At 38.7% G+C, this 20973-nt stretch overlaps 1 protein-coding gene across 1 annotated transcript in view; it reads right to left on the bottom strand.

Moving 5' to 3' along the window:
• TBL1X (transducin beta like 1 X-linked) overlaps positions 1–20973 on the bottom strand; it is a 398056-nt gene that overhangs the window by 63967 nt on the left and 313116 nt on the right. The window contains exon 5 of the mRNA XM_082245440.1: positions 6633–6778. Within this exon, the coding sequence (XP_082101566.1) occupies positions 6633–6778 (146 nt within the window). The remainder of the gene's footprint in view (positions 1–6632; positions 6779–20973) is intronic.

The raw sequence follows: 20973 nt of genomic DNA, 5'->3' as shown, positions 1-20973 counted from the left end.
CGGAGTCAGTTCTGCTCATCGGGTGGGATCGATCTGCCGATCCCCGCTGAGAAGGCGGATGACAGCTCCGTCTCCGCTCTGTGTGCAGAGACGGAGCTGTCAGATCCCCGCTGTCCTCTATGGGGAGATCGGATGAGAAGGGACCGCCTGTCCGTTCTCATCTGATCTGATCCGCCAGACGGATGGAAAATAGGGTTTCCATCCGTCTGGATTTCACGGACAGGATCGTAATCGGATAGCAGTGGGTGTCAGAAAAAGATGTCTCTGCTGACATCCACTGCCCCATAGGGATGCATGCAGCATCCGATCAGGTCCGCCTGAAAAACTGACAGGCGGATCGGATCACCCGTGTGAAAGAGATGTAAAGGGTAACTCCACTTTCATGGGGAAAAAAAATAGCAAATAAAGAAAGAACAATATAGCGTATACAATTGTAACACAAATCATATTGTGATTGAATGTTAATAAAAATGACCTTTCCTTTTCAATCTGCAGCTGTTGTAATTTTCTGAAAATGCAATGCAATATGGCTACCTGGAGCTGTTCTGTACACAGAATGTGTACTGACCACACCCCAGAAACATCATTTCCTGCTTGTGTGATTGGCTCACCAATTTTCCCAGAAGTCTTCCTCAGATACAAGTCAGATTTCTAGCATCCCTTGCAACAAAAATTAAATTTTTGGTGGGATACTCCAAATAGGAACAAATCTAGGGATGCAGGCCCAGCAGATTTCCCCATTAGTGCCCCGCAGCTGCACAGCTGATTGATAATTATGAAACCACTCCCATTAGACCCACTTATGGCGCTTTTCCACTGCATGGAACCGTACCGGTTCGGCACGCTTTTGTGCTTTTCCACTGCGGTACCGCATGGTATAGGGTCGGAACGGTTCGGTACGGTACGGTATAGGTTTGCTTTTCCACTGCATGGAACCGAACGGTACGGTACAGTACGGCTCTGAAAAAACAGTACCTACTCGATTGTGGTTCCAACAGGTACCAAACTGGTACCATATCCCACAATCCTTTGCATGCAGTCACTACTAGCCACTGATTGGTCAGAGAATCACACCCACCCCGTTGTTATCCCACCCACTTAACTTTAGTACTACTTTAGTGGAAAAGCAAACCTATACCGTACCGTACCGAACCGTTCCGACACTATACCATGCGGTACCGCAGTGGAAAAGCAAACCGGGCCAAGCAGGGCCGAGTAGAGCCGAGCCGGTACTAGCCGGTACTTGCAGTGGAAAAGTGCCATTAGTACAGCGGCAAAGAGGAACAAACAATGATTTCTTTAAAGGTAGGAATCTGCAACAACAGTTGTTAAAGACCTTGAAATGTACAGAGATCACCCAGAGGAGACTGTTTTTCTTCTCAACAAAAGTGGAGTTACGCTTTAAGCTAAGGGAGTAATTCTATGCAAAGTGAAGCTTTCCTTGCAAAGTGAACAAACCTATTGGCCTTTAATAAATCAAACCCTAAAGTTCTACATGCAATGGCATTTTTATATATATTGAGTACAGGAAATTAAAGTATTATAATATCAAGTATTAGGTTGAATTTCTGCCCTGACAATCAAAATATATAAAGAAACAATAGGGTTGATTTAGTAAAACTGGAGAGTGCAAAATCTGATGCAGGTCAGCATAGAAATCAATCAGCTTCTAGGTTGTTTTGTGAATTGAACAAGCTTAAGTTAGAAGATGATTGGCTCGCATCCACAGCTGCACCAGATTTTGCACTCTCCAGTTTTAGTAAACCAGTAGAACTTTGTCCAACCTACACATTACAATATTTATGCAGATCCTTTAATAATGTGTAGCAGGTTTTCCAGGCCTGAGGTGGGTCTGCCATCGGTACCGGTAACACTCCCAGCACATTTAAGCTGTAACTCCAGGTGTGAGAACTGAGACAATGACAATTCCGGCATCTTTGGTTTGTGTGTTTTATTTTGTTTTGGGGATGGGAGAAGGGATTGAGTGAGATGCTCCTCTGGCTCACCTAGGTACATTTTTGGGACACTTCTAGAAGAAAGTGCCTGTCAGCGCTGTCTTGATGCCAGCCGACGCTAGCCAATGCTTCCTGATGCTTGGATATACTGTAACACTGAAAAGTGGAACCTCAACCTTAATCCAGAAGATCCAGGACTGTAGAACACTTGACTCCTGACACTGCTTTGCTCAAAAGTCACTAATTAGCTCCCTCCAGCCCTGCGCTGGCTTGAGGTAGTTTTTTGTAAATTCCTGTGCTGCTGCAACGCTCAACTGGTACACACCACACTGTACAATGACTCTTCAGGGCCCAAGCTGCAGGTACCCCCTCTACTACTTCAGGGACCTCAACCTAGGTACCCCCTCTACTACTTTAGGGTCCTTTAACCAGGCACCCCCTTTACTGCTAGCTGACTCTTGAATCCCAGAAACTTCTCTGGAGCGGTCCCCTCTGACACTAGGTAGACCCCCAGGAGCAATCCACAGTACTCACGACCTTTGTAGGCTTTCCTGGGACTGGACCCCTCTCTCTCTCTCTCTCTCCGCTGGTTCTTGGCACACCGGATCCCCTTCAGTTAAACTCAGCACTCTCTGGATTCTCAGGCAGCACCCAGAGACATCCACTTCCTCTGACAGGAGGAGAGACAGTCGTGCTCTCCCTCCTGGGACTCTGCTTCCCGCCAAAGATGCTGAGTCATGCACTCCCCTCAAACCTATACCCACTCCCAGAATCCTCTGCGGCAGAATCTGCCTTCTGGGGTAGTTACAAGCCTGAATGTGTCCCTGATTTGGTTTCCTCCACTGCCCTATGAGAAACCTCTCATAGAGCCAGTGGGTAGACTCCCCCTTCAGCAGACACACCTGAGAGTCATGACACCCTGGCTAAAAAGAAATCATGGCCCTGCTGTTAGGCAAACAAGGCCCACTATGCATTTACCTAGCACCTACCTGTAAGGTGCTACAAATGCAACATTTTATAATCTAATTATAGTATAATTGCTTATAATACTGATACAAAGTCACATCCAATGCACATTTTGGACTTTTAGCTGTGGTCTGGGGATTGGCTGCTACTGAGGTTACATATTTCTTCATGAATACATGTTATGATAAATTGTGATTAGCTACAGTAAGGCAGCTATATTTACATTCATGCAAAAGTAAGACTGCAGAATGAGACGTTTAAATAAGTTCCCAAAAGGGATCACATTATTCATTCAAGGGTCATTTCGGATAAAGAGATGGGGGTTAAGGTTTCTTTAACTGAGTCAGATTTCCTGTAATATACAGTATGTTCATTGATAATCATGTTTTGGGTAACAGCTTCCACAGAATACTGTCTTCATCATTTAGGCAGATTTTAGCTGAGTGCACATGAGGTGGCAGCAGTGCTGGTTCATTCTATTGAAAAGTAGATTTATATCCTTGAATGATTTACAGATGTCTTTAATAGACATCCAGAATACTAGTATATTATTTAAGTGTCATTTTTGCATCCTGATGACAACATATTGCTTTTTGCCATAAATAAGCAAAGTAATAGATCTTGTCCTTAAGTCCATGGAGCCTGTAAGATAACTGAAAATAATGTTCTACATGAATATTGTGTTAACCTTGTAATCAAGGGTGTATCATGAAATCAGTGGGCCCTTTCAAGATCCAAAGTGGGACCCCCTATGCCATGTTAAAGGGGAAAAAAGCAGCGCGTTCTGTGTGCCGCGGTGAAAAGTGGGCACTAAAATATTGGGCGTGGCTTAAAGGGATGTGGTTAAATAGAGTCTGAGATGACTTTAATAGTGCAGAATGTGGTAATGTTAAATAGGAAGTACCTGGATCCTGGCCCTGCTAAGTTGAGTGGTGCAAATGTTTGTTTATTTGGTAAGAGAGAACCCCCAGCCCAGGTGTATAGAGTGGCAGTGCACTAAGTGGGTCCTGGCCCTGCTGAGTGACTCCACCCAGCAGGACCAGGACCCAGGTATTACCGCTGCCACTCTATAAACCTGGGCCTGGGGGTCTCTCTTACCAAACAAACACGTGCATCACCCCACTCAGCAGTCCCAGGACTCATCATTTCCCACTGCCACTCAATATATCTGGGCTAGCTGGGGGGGGGGGATAGAGATAGCCTAGCTCCCTGAAGTCTTTTTTTTTAACATTCTTGTAGCTACTTGAAACTCTTACAGGTCAAGTTATAAACGTGGAGGGCCCAGTTTTATGACTACATTGCATTTTAGAAAATTACTACAAGGTTGTGATTAGAGTTGTACAACCTTGTCTTTGTTGACTCACCTACCTTCAATATACTCAAGGTCATTTTAAACTGGTGTGGTTTATTTGTGTAAAGGGTGTCTCAGAGTGGTCGAGTTATTACATCACTTAGTTCAGTGAAAGAAGAATAACTCCAGAGGTATTAGCAAACTAGCGGCTCCTGCAGAGGGTGTGCTACACAAGTGTACCTAAATACATTTTTTTATTAACTGCAATTCCCCCATAAGCCAAATAGAATAGGAAAACTAACTAACTAAGCACAAGATGTCTAAACATGAGTACAGATAAATATAGCTAATTCAAAATAAACTCCACCTTCTGTACCTCCCACGTTCTTCCCAAATACAAAATATAGTCAGGAGACAAAAACAATAAAAACCTGAAAATTACAAATAAGTATAGGAAAAATAAATTATTTTACAGAGAACAGATCTAGGTCTTTTATAAACTTGCTGATGAGATGACAGGGTCGTGTTGCATACACTATCATAGTCAATCAGAGCGTAAACATGATGCATATGCGCACATTCATAATCTAGAATAATCTAATTTAGATGTGCTGGCATAGGTATGAATTGAATGCAGACATGCTGGGTTTATCTGTATCCTATCATCAGCCCCAACATTGACACATTGGAATAGGAGTCATTGTTATAGTTTTTATCGCATAAATGCATTAGAAGGGCTCCGGCCAAAGTTACAAGAGCTGAGCTTAGAAGCAAATGTTTCTTTCAACAACTTAATACGTTTACTGCTACAGAATTATTTTAGGTTAAGCAATTTGCAAATTCTTCCTGAACATGACTATGCATATGCCTATGTGACCTTAATTGCAGTATGACTATTATTTCATAAATGACAAAGGAGAAAAAAAATGACTTCTGACTAAGAATTTCCGGTTTGCTGATTGACTGTTCCCCCTATAACAGTGCCTTACAGTAATCTGCTAAGGTTATTTTTGTCCTAATGGATGACTTGGGTTCAGAACAAGTGGGATGAAGAATGCTGGCTTTTAGACTGGGGACATCTAGTGTCAGAATAAAAGTAATGGGGAGAAAATCTCTGGAGTGAAGCTGATTATTGTAGCAAAACTGGTTTTCTTGATTCATCTTTAACCACTTGCCGACTGCCGCACGACTATTTACTGCGGCAGTCAGCCGCTCCTGGGCAAACCGACGTAGGGCTACGTCGCTCGCCCAGAAGACTGTAGGGGGCGAGCACGCCACCGGTGGCCCGCTCCCACCCCTGGGATCCCCGCGCGTGTGACTGGTGGCTCCGATGTCCGCTGGCCACTCACGATCTCCCGCAGGAGAGGGAGAAAGGCAGAGGGATGATGTAAACACAGCTGTCTGTCTTTCTCCCTGATGTAAGTACAGAGACTATATGATCCTTCTATGTAGGATCGTATGTCTCTGTGGTTACTTCACAAGCCATGCCCCCCCACAGTTAGAATCACGCCCCGAGGGATACATTTAACCCACTGATCACCAATAAAGTTAACCCCTTTGCTGCCAGTGTCATTTTTACAGTAACAGTGCATATTTATAGCACTGATTACTGTAGTAACGTCACTGGTACTCCCAAAAGTGTCAAAAATGTCAGTCAGGGGTCCAATCTGTCTGCTGCAATATCGCAGTCCCGCAAAAAAAATCGCAGATCGCCGCCATTACTAGTTAAAAAAAAACAATAAAAATGACATAAATCTTTCCCGTAGTTAGTAAACGCAATAACTTTTGCGCAAACCAATCAAAATACGATTATTGTGATTTTTTTTTACCAAAAATATGTAGCAGAAAACAAATTGGCCTAAAATGTTCAAAAATTTAGATTTTTAAATTTTTTTGAGAATTTCATATAAAAAATAAGAAAATATTGTTATTTTTTCAAAATTGTCGCTCTTTTTTTGTTTATAGCGCAAAATACCACCAAAAGAAAGCTCTGTTTGTGGGAAAAAAAGGACGACCACGCAATTGTCCATTAAAGTCACGCAGTGCCGAATCGCAAAATAGGCCTGGTCTTTGAGCAGCCAAATCCTCCGGGGCTTAAGTGGTTAAACTGACCATTCATTGTATCTTTTTTTTTTTGGTTGGAATTATGCTTTAAATTGATGCCTGGGTTTTGACCAGCTGCTCTGGTCTTGCTCTCATTTTCTGTTTTCTAGTTATTCTAAATCAAGTCTTTTATAAGTAAGGACCGATTAATAACCAGTTTACTTTCAACAAAATAATGTCTTGCATCACTTTTCTACATTATATATCACAGGACATGCATGCACCCATATAACACGCTCACTTCCAGTAGCTAATTTAACTACAATGTGATACCACCAATGAATCGTTGTTAACATGCTTACATTTAAGACACTTACTTCATTGATGCTGATTTCAGCTTCCACATACTGTAAACCTTTCTGCAGGATGGAGATAAGAGCGGCAGGTGGCACTAGTGTCCCATTGATGTTAGACTGGCTGATGTGACTTTCAATTCCAAATGTGAATGCAGAGTGAGAGAAACCTGAAAACAAGGAAAGTCAGTCATAACATTCATCAAAATAACACCCCTGCTTAAGAAAAAAAAAATATAACAACAACAACCTGCTAGAGCAGCAGATTTATAACCAGGTTGGGTACTTTTTCTACTCTATGGTACAATACACACATTTCTTTTTTTTTTTATATTGTCATTATCAAAAGGAATGCACTAGCTAATAAAATTCCCAAAATTGACATGTTTTGCCCCTAAAAACACACCGCTTATTCAAAGTTCATATTTTTATTAGCGGTATGCGAGATGTCAGGGATTATGTCTTCCAAACAATTATTCCTATGCAGGAAATAGAAGCATAATAATCAGCAGCATTGTAAATGATTGAAACCTCCTGAAGAGAAAAGCTTGTCTACCCAGCTATGATTTGATGCACAATGCTCAGTATTTATCTGGTGACCAGTAGAGCTGAGCCATTCCTTTCAGTTGAAATGCTTTAAAAAGAAATCTAGATTACCTATGCTGCAAAAAAAGGTTAAAATAAAGGTGAAACATGTTTCATTATATATACAGGGTTTATCAAAAATATAGAGCAGATTTCAACTTTTTGTTTCATACAAACTGTAAGGGATAGAAGCACATTCCCCACATCAGTGGATAGAAGAAAGTTCAAAGTTAAAAGCCTGCCTATGGGTTCCATTCAATGCCACACAGCGACAATGTTTCTTTTTTATAGGAAAATGGCGATGGCACAGGAGAAATCATTTTGTGTGCTGCAGTTTGCGAAGTGTGCATCCATTGTTCGAGTGCAATGTGATATCTGCCGTTGTTTCGACAAACAGCCGCACCGTCATAAGCAAATTTATGAGTGGCATAAAAGATTAGTTGAAGATGGTTGCATGTGCAAATGGAAACATTTTCATGCAAGATGGTGCCCCGCCTCACTTCCACTTGGAGGTCCGACGTTATCTGAACGACACCATTCAAGGATGATAGGTTGGAAGAGGTGGATAACAAGATCTTGTTCATCGTCTGTGGCCTGAAGCAAAAAGAGATGACCGCACTCCGATGTAAATCAAAAATTGGAGTATATTTATTCCACATCAAACAAATAGGCAAACTGGAAACATCACACTGTGAGTGCAGGACACAAAGGCAGATGCGTTTCACGACTTAGAGATGGCGACATCTCTAAGTTGTGAAACGCATCTGCCTTTGTGTCCTGCACTCACAGTGTGATGTTTCCAGTTTGCCTATTTGTTTGATGTGGAATAAATATACTCCAATTTTCGATTTACATCGGAGTGCGGTCATCTCTTTTTGCTTCATACGATTTTGGATTGCGGATCCGACCAGCACCTGACATCCATCCCACCTGGAGCGGTCTCTCCTATCTGGACTCTATCTATCGTCTGTGGCCTCCCATTTCACCAGAGCTTACCGCCTGCGATTTTTATCTGTTGGGGGTACATAAAAAAGGTTTTTCCCAACTATGCCTGCTACTCTTCAAGATCTGAGATATCAAGTTGTTGAAGCTGTGAATTCAATAACTAGTGACCAGTTGATTAGTGTGTAGCAATAAATGGTTTATGGTTCAGATGTCACGCAACACATGGTGCTCAAGTTGAGTGCATACAATCCCAAGGACCATGAACCTTTGAATCTTCCTTTATCAAGTGATGTGTGGAATGTGCTTCAATTCCATACATTTTTTATGAAAGAAAAAGTTGAAATCTGTTTCATCTCTTTTAATAACCCTGTACATTATTTAATATACAGAGAAAACATTTATAGCACCTTGCATTTTGAATACCAGTTATGTAATGCTCTGCACCATAGGTGACCAAATGACATACCTTACTCAATATTTTTGTGTATGATAATAATGTTTTATGTTAAGAGAGTTCCTTTTTAAAAATGAATACAATTAATGCAATTTAAATGTTGGGAGGTGAATAAACTGATTGTCTTTTGCTCTGTTCTAGCGATAATGTTACAGATTGCACTAGAGGACCGGGTCATTTGGTTTGGCATGTGGGTCATGAGGAACCACATCAAGAGTCGGTCCTTTGGCATGTGTTCAAAGGGCAAAAGGGCTATGCTCTGAACATCTCCCTGATATCAAAAATGAGTAGGTAGCTAACCCTAATATATGTTAGAAAGTTAGAGCCACTGTAAATGGGGGGTTTTAGTTATCTACTGGTAAGCCAGGTTGTGTTTATGAAAAACCTTTTTTACCTTACACAAATCCAGTGGAATATTACTAGCATTAGCTCTTTGCTTTGTTTCCAAGTTAATAATAAATGGAGTTGTCAACAAATACACCTAAATTGCCAAACAAACACTTCTCCTAAAAAATGGGGAGAGGACCAAATGGAAAAGTGGGACTTTCAGTCTCCTCTGAATGAGACATGCATTCTGAAGCCCTTCAACCTGCCTGGATAAGAACCCTTGGTACCAAACTTTTCTACACTGTTGTAAGGCCCAGCACTGTCACAGTTCATTATATACATATTTTATTTAAAATGTAAAATACACTTTAAATGTCATTTAAAACACATCATATACATTTCCAACTCTCTTTTTATATACCACTTGGAATAAATTCATTTTGTGATCAAAAAATCACTTCTTCAGGATCTGCACTGCAATTGAGGCCTGTTCATCATGTTCAATCTGAGAATAATCTGATGTCAAAGGACCAACAATATCCTATTTTGTCTCCAATTAGGCATAAAGAACTGTAATATCACACACTGAATTTAAACAAACAGCCCAAAAAGGGGGTACCCCCTCTAGCAGGGTAATTAAACCTTTAGTTAAATGAAAGCTTAAAAGTGTCATCCAACATATAAAAGTTAATACCCTTTGGAGAGGAAGATTCAGTCAACCACTCATGTCCTTGTGTGAATGCCCATCTATAACTGCGTCTCCATTTAAAAATGGCCCCTCACAAATACCTAAAGTGTTGACAGAGTTATTGTGCCTATGTAGCCCTGCACAGCCTTACAGATCAAAAATCAGTATTCAGAATACAATGTCTAAGATAGGGAAATGTCACATTTCTTTTCTCATATATGGTCGGATTCTAGTAAAATAAGTTACAGTGTGATGTCTGTAGTAAAATAGGCATCCATAATAGTGGATAATTAAACAAAAACTGTAATTAGTTACTATAGGCAACAAAGACATTTGTTCTCATCACCCGAGAGAAACATCAAGCAATTAAACATTGTGTTAAAGCCAAACTTCAGGCTAAAAACTAAAGTACACTGTTGCAATACATACAAGTATATGTGAACTGTTTTATCTGCTGAAATAATTGTATTGCTATCGATCTTGTTATCTAGGTTCCTGTGTCAGACTATGCAGCAAGGCCTTGCATTCCAGGATTCATTGTAGTTGAGCTGTGTAGTTATGACCTGCACCAGCATTTAATTGGACATTGAAGGAGAAGCAGCACAGTCATAAGAATATTGCTCTGCTTACTCTTCCTTTTGAGAAGCTCTCTGTGTTAAATTGCTAACACTGTCCAATCAAGCAGAGCCTGATAAGCTGATGCTGGCCCTAGCTCCACTGCTGTACAAATGGTTACAAAAGGTTGAAATAATTTGGAAATTTTCACTATAAGAAAACTTAACCTAAAAAAGAATCAAAGCCCTTCTTTCAAAAAACCAAGCCTTTTCTAACCTAGAATCCCCCTACCCAGGTGGTTACTTTGTGCTGTATGGCAACAGTTACTTCACCAAGTGTTTACATCCTTGGGCCCCAAAATATTTCTTAAGCTGGCTATACAATAGTAGCTTTTCTCATCAGTACATTTGATGACATGAAGAATGCCTTTTTAAAGTACCTAAAAAATGTTTGCTTTTAACAGTCAATTTCGGAGTCAATGGACATTCCCAAAAGTCAGTTTGGCCCCACTAATGATTAAAAGATTGAATAAACAGAGTTAGAACAAACATTTGTAATCATAGCTCTACTATTGTATGGCCAGCTTAGGTAGTAGTGCCCTGTTTATTATCTTCATAGACTTTAATAGGGCAGTACTCTTACACTAGATGCATTAGGAGCTTGGCGGAATTTAAGTCTACAGGAAGTTACACAGACATGACTATCATTGAAGAAGATTTTCGGGTCCAAGATAAACACTTGTGGTGTGGGCAGGGTTCTTTTTTGTTAATAAATTTGTACTTTAGCTCTAAAATGAGTGTGCGTGGCCCTTAATGCTTCTAAATGATGGATAACAGTCTATTTCTTTAACAATGTGATTAGCAGCCTTTATAAAAGCTAACTTATATGAAACTGATATGGTTATCAAGAGCCCTAGCACAAAAGAAGATATGAAATGGGACCAAGGCATTGTATAAGTCATTATCAGCAGTCTTAATTCCGATGTGATACACGCAATGAATACTATGGGTCTCTGGCAGCAGACTAATCTGCTTAAAATAACATTTTTTTCTGAGCTTTCCCTGCTATTTGGAAATAATTATATGTCTGGATTTCTTATGAAGCTATTCTGCAACCAAAAACACAGCCTTATGTTTTGATTTGCATATTTCTTATGCAGCATATAAACTACACTGAAAAAGCACTGCTGTGTTATTTGTCGAGATAAAATATAAATTAAGGGAATGCAGTACTTTACACCGCATTGCTGCTATGATTCCTATTTTCATTCTCAACAGTCATTTGTCTTGAAATGAAAGGAAAACATTAACATTTCTATTTCTGGTTTTGGATCACAGCTATGCTACGATTATTAGTAGTTCTAATTTTGAGTATTTATTAAAAAACTCCCTCCATTCTTTTTTTTTTTTCTTCCACCATTCTTGTACTTCTTGTAAATTAGAGATCTGATACTTTCCTAAATTATATTGTGTGGTGTCTTAGGCATTTTGGTAGTTCTGTTCACAGACAGTTTTCACCACCAGATCAAACCTGACCTCAGACATGGGTGATCAGAAGGTTAACAAATATGGCAAAAAGGAGCCATTGTGGCAATTTAAAGTGGTTGTAAACCTCCCTCTCTAACTTGTACCTATAGGTAAGCCTATAATAAGGCTTACCTCTAGGTACTGCAAATAATTCCTAAACTTGCATGATTAAGGAGATATTTACTGTATAGTGCGCCAATGACATCATAAGCGCATGCACTCCAAAGGAACAGCCGTCTGTGCCATTTCTTCAGAGCCCTATGCCGCATGCGCAGGAGTGCCGTCACACTACACTGGCCAGTAGCACAGCCGGAGTCCGCGGACCCAGAAGGAAAATGGGTGAAGATGAATGCGGCCTCCAGAGGGGATAACAAGGGCTTTGTTTGGAGGTAAGTGTCACAATATGTACTAATATGCGATGCATACTAGCACATTATGCCTTTACTTTTCAGGTAACAAAAAACATAAATAAAAGCCACTGGCTTTACTTCCTCTTTAATGCCAGAGATAATTTACCAGATTATGCAGGGGGACAAAAGCAGCAGTATGATAATCTTAAGAATGCATCAATAAGAACAATTTAAACATGACAGTTTGCTTTTAAGGTATTAGATATCTACTTATGGCATGCACACAGAATTTGCATGGGAACATCCTAATTACCCTGTGCAATGCAGATTTCCCCTGCCGCCCAGGTTTCCCTCTGTGCCCCCCTCCCTGCAGTGCTACTGGCTTTCCCTCCTCTATTGCTGGCTCCTGCTGGGGATTTCTCAGGATGGAGAGTGGGGGAAGGGGGGGGGGCTAGAAAATATGTTAGTTGATTCATTTATTGGCCCCTTCCTTTATTGGTCCCTTCCTGAATAAACACAGTGAATGTTCGGTACTGATCCAATTGAAAGTGCCAGAATAACTTCCTTGTGCTACAGAAAGAGGTATTGTAGCGCCATAACATTGATTATTATTATTTTCCATTGAATCATATAAAAACACAGGTAACATGTTTCATGGCAATGTACTGGCCACTTCCTTAGGATGGTGCATAAGACACTGATGAAAGAATATATTGGTGTCATTTTCTGATGAATCGGCTTCCTAGCTCATTCTTTGAATTTGGAATGCTTTTGTTGACATTACCTCCCAATTTTTGGTTGTCCATGACATCTTTCTACAATTAAACCAGGATCCATAGATTGCAGTGCACAGGATTGTCATGATAACTCAAATTAGCATTGTGTGCAACTGCCTCTGCACAGGGACAGAAATTTTCCCCCAGGTTTTTACAGCAGGTGGTCTGACTCCTTATTTAGGAAGCTCAGAAACCTCACAGATACTGTAATAATGTTCCATTGCAAAGTAATGGAGAGAATTTAAGTAAATGAGACTCCAAATCTCATTTTGAAGTCCTCCAAGGCCCGCATCATTAAAAGTGGACACCAAGTATAGGGAGGCCTGTTCATGTAACAACAAATTGTTCAGGTATCCTATGACTGAAATACATCTGAGGTGAATAAGGCCCAAAACTAAAGTTAGGGCCTTAGTAAATATTCTCAGAACCGAGGCAAGCCTGAAGGAAGGGCCACACACTGATTGAGGTATTTATTAACTGCAAAGCAAAGAACTGTTAATGACCTGGAAAGTTAGGAATGTGTAGATATGCATCCTTTATCCCAGTGGATGCTAAGACGTCTATAAGTAAATAAGAAAGGCAATACCCGACTGACTAGAGTCTATCTGAAACTTTTGAAGATGAACAAAGGCATTGAGAGCCATAATAGGATGAATGCATATTTTGGATTTTGGAACTGTAAACAGTTTTGGCTGAAATCCTTGAATCTTGGTTAATGGAAATGGAATAATATGGCTGAAAGAAGATCTAAATGGAAAAATTCAGGTAGAGGACAGGGTCGAAACTGTGTTTGTTACCTTGTTAGCTTCCCGCACCCATGTTCTCTTTTTAAATCTCTGCAAAAGCCATAGAGCAGATCTGCAGAGGTGGAATTATCCACAGCTTTTGATTCCTTGATTTGCCATTGACCCGTGTGGGCCAGTGACCATACTACAAGGTCCACAAGACTGATGGGACACCTCAACCACCTAAGAGAGGCATGCATAATACATACAGTATATTATAGTTGGTCTCTAACGAATTGTAATTTTTATTCTGTGCAATATCATGTTGCTTTCTGGATTAAGAAACCTTGTCAGATGTTTTGATGATAGTTGGCATTAAGGGTGTATCCGCTGATGCATAATAAAATACTTCAAAAGCTCTTCAGCACACCTTTCATACATTTTATTTGATTGTATTAATTTTGTTAATGCCCTCCCAAGGAACTAAAAAAGATCTCTATATTTGCAGCTATGAGCTTTCATTCACCATCAAAACTATGAAGGATTGCTAAGAGTGATTGATGAGAGCCAGTGATTCTAATAATTTAGATTGGACTTACTCTCAAAGTGAATTGGACTCTTCACAGAACCAAAGGCCAGCTAAACTTTACCAACATTTTACACTTTTACTTTTTATTTGACTGTTGTTTATTGCCTATTTTTTTTATTACAATTTTGTATTTACATCTGTTTAAATATTGTAAATATTTATTTCAATTTGTTCCTTTTCTTTCTTTAAAATAATTAAAATCTGTTGGTTGAATCTCCAAATGCTATAGTTAGAACTAGAAGAACTTTGCCCCATAATGAAATCCTAGTTACACTTCTGTCTGAGTATGACAGCAAGTGATAAAGACATCCTCTCTTAAGGCCATAATTGCAACAGGAAATGCTATGAGTAGTGCATGTTTCTGTTAAAACATGATGTCAGCTATTGCGTATGTATGTAAAGGGTTGATTGCGCAGCTAACCAGCTCTAATGATGATCACTTTCAGTCTGTTGGTGCTTGGACTGTTGTCCCAGAGCATGTGAGAGGGTAATGTCCCAGGCTTTATACACTTAAGACTTTTTGACCCTTATGCTTCCCTAACACATAATGACACAGCAGTTAGCTCCTATTCTGCATACTTACTCATCCTGAATGGGGAGCCTCTCTGGGTTGAAAATGTGCAAGTCTCATCCCAATATACAGTACATGTGACACAGTAAACTAATCCATAATTTATTGTAGATGTTTTAACTCCTTTGGGGATGGCTGCAGGCTATCATTTAGACAGTAGTTATTTAATTTAGTATAAAAGGTGCCCAGTGTGTAATGTTTCCAAATGAATTGCAGACTGGTGTGGAATAAATATCATGATATGCTGTATAACATAGACCTTGATGGGGATAAGACCTTTTTTTCCAATTAGATTCTATATGTTTTGCAAATTTCCCACTGGGAAAGGTTATTGTGGCATTTCAAAGACCACATGTAGGTTATCTTTATGCATGTGCTCATCAAAGAAGTATGCAGATCCCTAGTCCTATGCATAGAATGGTGTTTTTCAATAAAGTAATTTGTCAATGTACCCTATGCATCCATATTAGGATGTGGCCAATATCCAATCAGACACTTTAGAAAATATATGTTTGTAAATCTCATCATTAACTTCTAAAAAATAAACATTGATTCTTTAATTATCAACTTTTGTTCTTTTAACCTTAGAGTATCCTGCCTTGAATCTAGAAGTTCAAGTTTTTATCTCATATATGGGAGGACTAGCTGATTTTAGGGAAATTAAGGAGAGGGGTAAAATTATAAAAGAAAAAAAAGAGGATTTGTTTGCATAAATTAGGCTTTTATATGGACTTTAAAATAGGTAATCAAGTCTTGACTTTGTAGGTACAGTAGGTCTTATACTTCTGCGTGCAGTCATTTGGAAACATAGGGATTCATTTACTAGCCTTCATGTTGCATGGGAATTTTCACTCTGCAAGGGAGATTCTTTTGACTTAGTGAATATGGTAAAAATTCACTCTGCACAGTATACCTAATCACGTGCAAGGAAATAGGAAATAAAAAACACAGTAATTTTGCTTGCACATGATTGGATGATATAAGTAAGCAGAGTTTCCCCTCATTCACTAAGCTAATAACAACTGCCCCTACAAAGTGAAGACTATATGGGTTTGATTTGCCTTTAGTAAATCAACCCCATACAGTCTAATTTTGCAAAAACAATGTACAAGCTATGTTGTATTACTAAATGTGGGCATTTGAACTTCAAGCTTATTCAGCACCTAGGAAAACATTAATTTCCAGGAGCAATGTAAATTAACCAACCAAATGAGGGTATGCATCTATCTGACAGATTATACTGTATACAGTATGTATGTGATGGTTGTTTTGACAAAGGTAAAGTGTCAATGCATTTTGCCTTCTGCTATGTGAAATCAGGCAAAACCAGAGATGTTTGTGTTGCTCATAGGGTCAGATATAAGGCATCAAAAGTTGCCATGAGTTCCAGTGTTTTAATCCACTCTTAGTAGGTTAGATTGTTTGTGGGGCACTTGACATCAAGAAGCACACATCTACAAATAACTTACATTAATAAAACATGATTTTTGCTTGCACATGGTTAGATGACTGGAGAGAATGTAGCCTGGTCTTATTCAGTAAAGCATTTGTAAATTTGATAATCTGTGCAATGCAGATTCCCCTCCGTGTCCTTCTCCCTGCAGTGCTGCTGGCTTTCCCTCCTCTCCTCTCCTCTCCTGCTGGCTCCTGCAGGGCATGTTTCAGGATGGAGAACAGGTTCTAAAGGGCTAGAAAACATGTAATTTTTTGGCCCCTTCCTTTTCTGAATAAACACAGTGAGCGTTGGCTACCTATCCAATTGTAAGTGCCAGAATAAATTCATTGTGCTACAGTAAGTGGTCTTGTAGCACCATAACATTAATTATTATTTTCCATTGAATCATATAAAAAAACACAGGTAACGTGTTTCATGAAAATGTACTGGCCACTTCCTTAGGATGGTGCATAAGACACTAATGAAATAATATATTGGTGTGCTTTTATGAAGAATCAGCTTCTTAGCTCATTCTTTAAATTTGGAATGCTTTTGTTGACATCACCTCCAAATTTTTGGTTGTCCATGACATCTTTCTGCAAATGAACCAGGATTCAAAGATTGGAGTGCATAGAATTGTCCTAATCACCAAAATTAGCATAGTGTGTAACTGCCTCTGCACAGGGACAACTATGTTTCCCACAGGCTCTTACATCAGGTTGTCTGTCCCCTTCTATAGGAGCTCAGAAACCTCACAGATACTGTAATAATGTTCCATTGCATTTAAGTAAATGAAACTACCTTGGCCTAAAAGGTATCTATGGGGGATTTTAGTACTTCAAGCGATATGATGGAATTAGAGATATCTTCTCAAAGACCAGAATTCATTTGAAGACCTCCAAGGCCCGCATCATTAAAAGTGGACACCAAGGTTAGAGAGGTTTGTTCATGTAACAACAAATTGTTCAGGTATTCTATGACTGAAATACCTCTGAGGTGAAAAAGGCCCAAAACTGAAGTTAGGACCTTAGTAAATAGTCTCAGAGCCGAGGCAAGGCTGAAGGAAGGGCCGCACACTGATTGAGGTATTTGTTAAATGCAAAACAAAGAACTGTTAATGACCTGGAACGTTAGTAATATGTAATTATGCATCCTTTATCCCTGTGGATGCAAAGACGTCTATAACTAATTAAGAAAGGAAATACCTGACTGACTAGAATCTATGTGAAACTTTTGAAGATGAACAAAGGCATGGACAGCCAAAATAGAATGAATGCATATTTTGGATTTTGGAACTGCAAACAGTTTTGGATAAAATCTTTGAATCAGGTTAGTGGAATGGGAATAATTAGCCCTGAATGGCTGAATGAAGATCTAAATGGAAAAATTCAGGTAGAGGACAGGGTTGAAACTGTGTTTGTTACCTTGTTAGCTTCCCGCACCCATGTTCTCTTTTAAAATCTCTGCAAAAGCCATAGAGCAGATCTGCAGAGGTGGAGTTATCCACAGCTTTTGATTCCTTGATTTGCCATTGACCAGTGTGGGCCAGTGACCATTCTACAAGGTCCCCAAGACTGATGGGACACCTCAACCATCTAAGAGAGGCATGCATAATAAATACAGTATATTATAGTTGGTCTCTAACGAATTGTAATTTTTATTCTGTGCAATATCATGTTGCTTTTTGGATTAACCTTCCTAGCGGTATTCCCGAGTGTGACTCGGGGTAAGATTTTAGTGCCAAAAGCGGTAACCCCGAGTCACACTCGGGGTAGCGCTAGGAAGATCGCTGGATGCTGGAGGAGGTTTTACTTACCTTTTCTCCGGGATCCAGCGATGTCTGCGAGCGGTGTGCGGCGGCGGAGCTCTCTCCCGATCGTCTGCGAGCCCCGGCTTCCGTCTCCGGCGACGTGACGTCCGCCGGGGGGTGGAACCGGCGGCAAATTCGAATGTAAAATGCACCAAACACACTGATATCGTTCAAAATAAAATAAAATCACATTACATTACCCCCCAGTGCCCTTTCCTGCAGTTTTACTGTACTTTTTATGTAAATATATGTATATATATATATACACACACACACATATTATATATATATATATATATATATATATACATATATATGTATATATATATATATATATATATATATATATATACACACGTATATATATATATATATATACACACGTAATTCTTGTGAATGAGCAGCCCAAACCAACTGTATACATTATATATATATATATATATATATATATATATATATATATATATATATATATATATATAATATATGTATACATAATATATGTATACATACATATATATATATATATATATATATATATATATATATATATAATATGTATAATAAATGTATACAGTTGGTTTGGGCTGCTCATTCACAAGAATTACATGCTTTCAGCACCTAAAATAATGGTACCGCTTTCAGCACCTAAAATCCAAAAGAATCATACCGCCAGGGAGGTTAAGAAACCTTTCCAGATGTATTTATGATAGTTGGCATTAAGGGTGTATCCGCTGATTCATAATAAAATACTTCAAAAGATCTTCAGCACACCTTTCAGACATTTTATTTGATTGTATTATTTCTGTTAATGCACTCTCAAGGAACTAGAAAATGTGGCTATACTTGCAGCTATGAGCTTTCATTCACCATCAAAACTATGAAGGATAATTTTTATTCTGTGAAATATCATATCTGCTATTTGGGAAGCATAGTTCTACAAAGTCAATGTTATTCTGTAGTGTTTGAATAATAAACTGTGCTTTAAAAACACTAGAAAAAAGCTCAGGTAAAACAGGTTTATGCATACGTGATGATTTCTACTCAGTTTCCTACATTCTTACCAGCTATAAAATAATGACTAAAAGAGGTAATCTAAATAAAATGTTACTAAAATAAATCCGTAATTTTAAGATTGATTTTGCTTGCTGTAAATGTCCTTCATTTGCAAAATCACACAGAAAAGACTTTTAAATTATCCTTTCAAAAAGCTGAAACAGTTCACCATTATTGCAGGTAGTTGATGTTTTTTCAAGTATTATAAGGTGCTTGGATAAAACTAGCATTCGCAGAAAGCAGACTACTTTATCCTATTGCAGAACTGCTATAACATGCGATCAGGGCACATAAGCATGCATCCTCAGCAATGCCAAATAAGCCAGATGTTGTTACAAGATATCTTTACTTTATGACATCTGTTTGAAAATGTCATTTTTGAGGGAGGAAATAAAATAAAAATGCATTTGAATGTTACCTAGCAAGCTACTAATCCATTTCACAAAGCAATATGTTCACATGAAAATGTACACATTACATTCAAAATGTGTCAGTCAAGATTTGTACCACTAAAAGTAAATAGAGCATTGGCTAAAGGACTGACTGCACCGCCTGTTTATTACATTATAACATTTTGAGACTTCTATGTTTTGTTTACCTTTCTACATACTGTATATAAGTTCATATGTCTGGGGTTGTGACTTGTCCTTTAGATGAGTGCAACATAGTACTTAGAGTTAACTCAACTTATATTGCTGATTTCTTTTATAACCTTACATTTTAACTTAATTGTAAAAAAAAAAATGTATGCTTTTACCAATCAGCTGTTTGGGTACCTTATAAGTCTGTTGGGTGTGTGGTTCTTTTTCAATATCTTGATCTAATGTGAAATTAGGATGTGGTACCCTAGCTTGGGGGGGAGGGGGGTGGTCAGAGGCACACACTACCAGTCACACACAAAAGTTCCTAAAAAACATGCAAATTCTATACTAAGTAACTAAGTATACCTACCTCAAGGGAGCCAAGTATCTCACAAATGGGAGCCCAACAGATCACAAGGGCAAGAAAAGGTACATATTATAAAAACGCAGGGAAGTCAAAGATTTAACCTTAAAATATTAAAATAATAATAGTAATAATAAAAAAGATTGAAAATGTAGCCCAGATATAAAGTGTACAGGCTTGTAAGATCCATAAATCAACCATAACTGGATTTTGCAAGACTGTAGACTTGATATCTGGGATACACTTTGGACCTTTATTATTATTAATAATATTTTTTATCTTTCATGGCTTCCTTCTGTTTTAAAATATGACGAGTACCTTTTTATGCCTTTGTTTGTGTATGTGTGGCTAGTGATGTGTACCTCTGTCCCTCCTGCAGGCCGGACATCACATTATTCCATGCTGTTGGTGGGTGAGTACGCGAGTAGGGTAGGGGCATCTTTTTTTCCCCTCCTTTCTATCCTTCTTCCCTTCTCATACCTCCATACTTCACAATTTTGGGGGCACATAATGTGGATCCTCAGAAAGCAAATTAATCACAAAAAGTGTTTATCTAAGATGCCATATAGCAATAATCAATTTGTGAAGAGGCATTTGATGCCCATTTTTAGAGGAGAATAACTTATGGTCACACTCCAGATTTGTGGATGTTATACAGTAAATATACTGAAAAATCTCTTTAAGTTTTAACATTTATATTTTTTTGTAATAAATTGCTGATTTTAGCTGATTCTGGTCTATATTTGGTACATACAAAGTCCCATTTTTTTTTTTTTTTTAATGTGCCCACATTTTTTTTGGACATAAACTCACACCTTGGCTTTTTTGCTATATACTGCATATGCATTGTATTGTTAGCATGGAGTCTCACTAATGTATACCTTCAGTATATTTCTCAGTATTGCTGATTTCTTTTATAACCTTACATTTTAACTTAATTGTAAAAAAAAAAATGTATGATTTTAACAATCAGCTGTTTGGGTACCTTATAAGTCTGTTGGGTGTGTGGTTCTTTTTCAATATCTTGA

The sequence above is a fragment of the Pelophylax lessonae genome, assembly GCF_965119305.1.
Source record: "Pelophylax lessonae genome assembly, chromosome: 2".
Classification (NCBI taxonomy): Eukaryota; Metazoa; Chordata; class Amphibia; order Anura; family Ranidae; genus Pelophylax; species Pelophylax lessonae.
The sequence above is the reverse complement of the archived record's forward strand: the minus strand, read 5'-3'. Positions and strand labels throughout refer to the sequence as shown.